The 6,000-nt window shown below is 36.0% G+C and overlaps 1 protein-coding gene across 3 annotated transcripts; it reads right to left on the reverse strand.

Moving 5' to 3' along the window:
• Positions 1 to 1,067: 1,067 nt before the first annotated feature.
• Positions 1,068 to 5,734, reverse strand: LOC127801668 (dof zinc finger protein 1-like). Of its 3 annotated transcripts, XM_052336993.1 has the most exons (4): positions 5,538 to 5,734; positions 3,416 to 3,553; positions 2,108 to 2,841; positions 1,068 to 1,512 (listed from the first exon to the last, which is right to left on the reverse strand). In XM_052336993.1, exons 2-4 carry the CDS (start codon positions 3,437 to 3,439, stop codon positions 1,386 to 1,388), a joined length of 885 nt encoding a protein of 294 aa, XP_052192953.1. In that variant the 5' UTR covers positions 3,440 to 3,553; positions 5,538 to 5,734; the 3' UTR covers positions 1,068 to 1,385. The 3 variants fall into 3 exon arrangements, with proteins under 3 accessions (XP_052192953.1, XP_052192945.1, XP_052192963.1); XM_052336985.1 differs by lacking the exon at positions 5,538 to 5,734 and having other exon boundaries at positions 3,416 to 3,649; XM_052337003.1 differs by lacking the exon at positions 5,538 to 5,734 and having other exon boundaries at positions 1,071 to 1,448; positions 3,416 to 3,639.
• Between the last annotated feature and the right edge of the window lie 266 nt (positions 5,735 to 6,000).

The following is a 6,000-nucleotide window of genomic DNA, read 5'->3' on the forward strand; positions in this document are numbered from 1 at the left end:
TATGGATATACATGCTTTTCTTTTTTATTAAAAAAAAATTAAAATTAGTGTTAAGCACATCACATGAAGAATGAATCTCGTTTCACTCTTGGCCCTTTCATAAGATTTAAGTTCTGTATGATTAATTTAATAGTATATTTTACTACTCAGAACGTGTTTAAATCAAGATGGTCAAAACCATTATGAATAACCCTAAGAGATTATTAAATAACGAAATTATTAACTCTTTCATGCTTCGGTCTAATTCATGCGTGATAGATGATCGGCCTAACTCTTCCATATAAAAAAGTAGGCAACTTGAATTTGAAAGTCCAAAACAAAATCTTGACAGCAAGCCTAATTAGCTGTCTTCACAATTATCAGTATCTATCTATGCACGGATTCTGGGACCAAAAGTTGTGACGAGGATGACATATACAGACAGATATATATATATATATATATGCATGCTATATATGCTAGCTAGCCAGTTTTGATCATCTCATGTAGACAAGGTAGCTTGAAATGGGTTCTAATGGAAACCCCAGCGGATTAATAATTTGAGGATGAATTTCAGTTGAAGTACGTGCTTGCAGGATGACAAAAATATGGGGAGAGAGCAAAAGCAACGGAATTAATTCAAAAAGGTGCTAAAATATCGGAAGAGACTGGCACAACTACCCAAGCTCCATCTATATATCACACCACTTTTAAGAAACCCTAACTATATAGATAGAGAGATATAAACATCATCATTATCAAGCCTTAACAAATATATTTAATAATCTTTCACCCTGCTAGCTGGGTCTGGATAATTCTTTAGCACAGCTTCCAATGGGAATGTTTGTGGGTCCACCCAAAAGTAAAAGAGGTCGGAGGGAGTGCCAGCCAAGCTATTAGGGTTTCCATGCTTTTATATATATGTACATGTGATAAAAGAAGGAACATGTCCAGGAAATGTAATGATCAGCCAAGGAAACGGGGTCACAATGTTATCAATGAAATGGGTCTTAAAATTTGATCTCTTAAAGTGCTATGTTAGTTGGCCCTCTTTAGTTGAGATGAAGTCTTTTAATGTGCTTAATACTAAAAAACACATTATAATTTTTTCCTACCACAATATAACATAATTTTCTTATTCCAACCATAATCTAATACATTTTAAAGGTACAGCTATATATATCATGAATATTATGATCCTATATTACTATCTAGCTAGATAGAGGTATAGATTAATGCCTGGGTCAAATGATTCAAATCTTCTCACCTAAAAGTGGTGTAGCATGTGGAATTATATCTCAACTGCATCATGCATCCTAGCTACAGTTGCTGTCTTCTCTCTCTCTCTCTCTGGTTTATTCTTCTCATAGATACTACTGCTTGCTTCATGAAGGAGCATTCTTAATTTAATGGCCGGAGGAATCTCGAGACCCAGATGGTGCTGATAAAGATTTGACAGTCCTCATGACCTGTTTGTTGCCCAGGAAAAAGGAAAAGAAAAATAAAGAGAAAAGAGAGCCAGCTGATTGGAAACTGCAAAGCATTGAAAGCCATCATTCCAAGCACACTTTCAGTCTAAGACATGCAAATGTAACAATAATATTGTCTTCTCTTAATTCATAGAAACTGCTCACAATAAACATGTAAAATTAATTTCACCAGCAATGTGTGTGTATATATATATATATATCTTCCACCCTCAAAACTTGGAAAAGATTATATATGTAAGTTTCAACAAGATGAGCCAAACAAAACATATATATATATATAGTAAACCATATGATCACAGTGCCAGCTCCATAGACCATCTATGGATGAAGCCCCTGGGGAAAGATGAGACTTTTCCTTTGGCCTCATCTTCTATCTACATATAATATTTCTTGCTATATTATATATATATATATATATTGTTGTTGTGAAGCTCACCCAAGCAAGCTTCAAACATCCACATTGATCAAAGAGTAAACAAGGGTAAGCAAAAGCACTTAAAAGAGTAGAAAGGAATACTCTTTCACCCTATTACCTGTTAGCTTTGATCAAACTTAAGTCCCTAGGAAAGTAAACAAAGATCCCAAAAAAACAAAAGAAAAAAAAAACATCTTTCTTCATATTTATGGCTCTTATTTACCATGATCCTCCACCCAGCATCCCAGTCCAGTACCCAGTAGGCTCTCCATGGTCTCTATTCTGCTCAAACTCAGCTGTGCTTGTGGTTGGTGCTTGTTTCAGCTCTTCAAAGGGGAAAAACAGCCTCGCATTATTAGAATCTTGATGAACGCCTTGCAGGCTTCCGTACCCATTTTCAAACCCATCAAGGGAAAAATTTAGGGCTGGCTTGAACTCTTGAAGAGGAAACCCAGATGGGTAGATTGCATTATTTGAGGACAGTGGCACCAAAGGAGCACTAATTCCACTCTTGAGAAGCTCCATGGCTGAGAGATGATGAGATGAGGAAGATGAGGGGGTGGGTGGGTAAGCGAGGTTCAGGTCCTGGCCTTCATGGATCTTAGGGTTTAGATGATGAGAAGCAGATGGATCAGGAAGCTTCTTTGATGATGATGATGATGAAGAAGAAGAAGAACAAGAAGAAGAAGAAGATCTCTTGTTCTTCCTGGAGCCGCCGCCTACGGGAACATTCCGGAGGGTTCCACCTTCGGTCCAGTACCTTCTACATGTCTTGCAGAAGTATCTGGGCTGGGAGAGGCTGTAGTTGTTGTAGTAACAGAACTTGGTATTGGTGGAATTGCACCTCGGACAGTTCAAAGCCTGTTCTTTTTCTGGCCTCGGCCGTCTCTCGGTTATAGTACTACTAGGCATTGAGCCGCCGCCGCCACCGTCCATGGGTTTCACAATTCCTATGCCCTAAATTAAAATCAAAAAGAAATAAGAGAGAGGACAAGCGGAAAAGCCATCAAAGCAAACATAAAAAGTGTTTGTCAAAGAAACAAGACAAACAACACAGGTGGAAGCTGCTAAGATTTGGAGGATTACAACAGCAAGAAAACAAATTAAAACTGCTTTTTCTGGGTCCTTCTTTATCAGATGGTGGTGGTGGAGAGAGAGAGAGAGAGAGAGAGAGAGAGAGACGAGAGTTAGTTTTAATTGCAGTTACTATGCTGCTGCTTTGTAGCAACAAATTAAGGGAGAAATTAATAATCTCAAAACGACAGGAGAAAACACAATAAAATTCAAACAAACATTAGTGGGGGCTGCCAAGCAACACCAACATCATCTCATCTCTTTGGAAAAAGTTGCTTTTGAACGAAGAAAGAGGCAAAGCTTTGAACCAAGAAAAAATAAAATTTCTCAAAACCCAAAGCAAGAAAACATTCTAAATTAATTGGCCTTGAAAACCCCAACTCTCCAAGACCCTAGCTAGAAAGCGAGAGAGTATCATCATGATTCAAAGGAAGAAAAAATTTCCATCTTCCTTTACCTGTGGCCACTGAGCAGCATCCATGGATGAAGATGAACAAAAAGGAATGCCAAAAAGCTATTTCTGAGTCTTCACAGAGAGGAAAATCACCCACTTTGCTGCGGCTGCTGCTGCTGCCGCTGCCGCTGCAACTATAGTCTATCAACAAGAACGCACATGAGAGATATATGTTGTATGTATGTTTGAGAGAAGGGCAGTTTGGTCTACTAACTAATATCGGAACAAATTAGAAAACTAAGATATCATTAATACACAGCATCATCACATTTTGAAAGAAAATTTTATATACACCCACTATTTTTTTGCTCTTTACATTCACGTTACAAAATATTTAAATCATTTTTACCCTTATTTGCGGTCACCCATCATCACACTTTACTTGGAGCCACCCATCATAGTAGGCAGCCCAAACTTCGACTGGTGGCCCAAACTTCCACCGACGACTACTACAAACAAGGCTACCATCAACTCTCACCTCCCACCTATCATCATACCCATTTTTATCTCTCTCTTTTTTTCTCTCTCTTGGTGGCATCATTCCCATCGGCGACCACCACGAATGCGGTCGCCATCATCGCACCCAAGCATCGGGGTTCGAAGGCTTTGCGAATGGGAACGACGCTAGCAAAAGGGAAAAAAAAAAAAAAAAAGAGATCAAAATAGATGCAATAATGGGTGAAAGCTGATGGTAGCCGCGTTCAAAGAGAATTTGGGCGTTCAAAGAGAATTTGGGCCACCGACGATGATGGGTGACTACAAGTAAGGTATGATGAGTGATTGCAAACAAAGATAAAAATAATTTTTTTCCTTTTAAATGTTTTTTAACGCGAGTGTAGATAAGAAAAAATGTGGGTACATACAAAATTTCTCCATTTTAAATTACAGTCTTATGCTAACTAAGTCAGTAACAAAGTGTTTATAATATTAATTAATTTTTAAAATTAAAAAATATAATGTGACAAAATTTTATCTTGAAATTACCTTTTCTAACAAAACTTTCTAATAAAGAAATGACTTTAACTTTTAAATGAAAATAATTAATAAAACACCGATGATAAAAATACTAGTTTATATAAAAATTCAACCCAAAAAATCATTTTTGATGCAGATATAAATGACATCATCTTGTACTAAACTCTTTTATTTTATTTTTTTACCCAGAATTTTTTATTTACAAATGGGTTTAATATTCTAATATATTTAGTGCATCTTCTCCATTTGAGAATGTTTGTGTATTATAGGGGGGTGTGTGTGTGCGAATAGACCTGCTTTGCAAATATAATGGATTTTTTTTTGGTTTTGTTTTTTAATTTTAAAAATGAGTCAATCATAATGTTTGTGAGTGGGTTTTGTTGGCATCTACGGTGGAGTGGTAGTGGATTCCTTTCTGACTTAGAAGGATTAATTTGACGCCCTTCATTTGTATGCTTCTTTTTTCCCCCCCTTGCAATCTCTTTTTCACTATTTATTTATTCAACTTTTCAAGCTCTTTATTAATTTAGCGTATCCATCCGTATGTCTACATGCTATATATGCTTAGGATTTATTTATTATATATATATATACATACCATATATTCCTAGAGCTAATTAATTCATTAAATATATAATTAATGTCCTCTCTTGCTAGCTAATAAGTTCTTTAATCTAGCTAGCTAGTTTCTCCATTTCAATAAATAAAAAATTAATTATATTAATGTAGATGATCTTAATAAAAAATTAAACGAGTTGTTAATAAAGCACTTAACTTTTTCAAACAATCATACCATACCAATATATATTAATGTATCAAATTGAAATTCCAAAGTTAAATATGAATGGGCTTAATTCTTGCATTGCTGGATGGAATAGATCATCATCATCATCATCCCTTAAAACATTAATTCTCGGGTTGTATTTTATGGTAAGACAATATTGTTAATTATTTATTTATACAAAAAACACTTTATATTAAAATTATATAAAAACTCCTGAATTTCTATCTATCAATTATCTAGTCTAGTTCAAAAGCAATCATTTATTATTATTTTTTTATAATAATATTTTTACTCATTAAAATTTGATAATAATAATAATGGAATAACATTGAGAGAGAGAGAGAGAGAGAGAGAGAGGCTACTGACTGAAGCAATGCGGCGGTGGATGACGGCGGCTTCAAACCAAAGCTAGGGCGGTGAGAGAGTGTGTCCGCCTGAGGTGACAAGTGGCACTATACCCCGCCCATGTCCCCAACTGGGGCCTCCCCGGAGCCAATAGCGCGCCGAAACGTTTTCGAAGACCTTGAGAGCCTTCCACGTCAACAAGAATATTTGGATCTGCGTGTTGTTAACATTGGAGAGAGAGAGAGAGAGAGAGAGAGAGCTGAGCTTTGCCGACGCGTCGAATAAGAAGAAGACTAAGCTCAAGCTCCTGACAAAGTAAGCCCCAGGCCGCTCGAGTTTCAGGAATGAGTGACATTGATGAGTCGGCTTTAAGTTTGATCTGTTACAGACCCCCTTTAATTAATTTGTTTATGCAAAAATAATTTTAAAAATTTAGGTTGATTATAATTAAAAAATATTTATTATTATTATTATTATTATTATT

The sequence above is a fragment of the Diospyros lotus genome, chromosome 1 (genome assembly GCF_014633365.1).
Source record: "Diospyros lotus cultivar Yz01 chromosome 1, ASM1463336v1, whole genome shotgun sequence".
Lineage (NCBI taxonomy): Eukaryota > Viridiplantae > Streptophyta > Magnoliopsida > Ericales > Ebenaceae > Diospyros > Diospyros lotus.

Bases quoted from the DNA above. Each gene is read 5' to 3' on its own strand.
- LOC127801668 (XM_052336993.1), bottom strand. From the start codon at position 3,439: ATGGATGCTGCTCAGTGGCCACAG. The intron at 2,842-3,415 runs GTAAAGGAAGAT...ATTTTAATTTAG, and splicing joins ATGCTGCTCAGTGGCCACAG to GGCATAGGAATTGTGAAACC. The intron at 1,513-2,107 runs GTAAATAAGAGC...AATGCTTTGCAG, and splicing joins ATGCTGGGTGGAGGATCATG to TTTCCAATCAGCTGGCTCTC.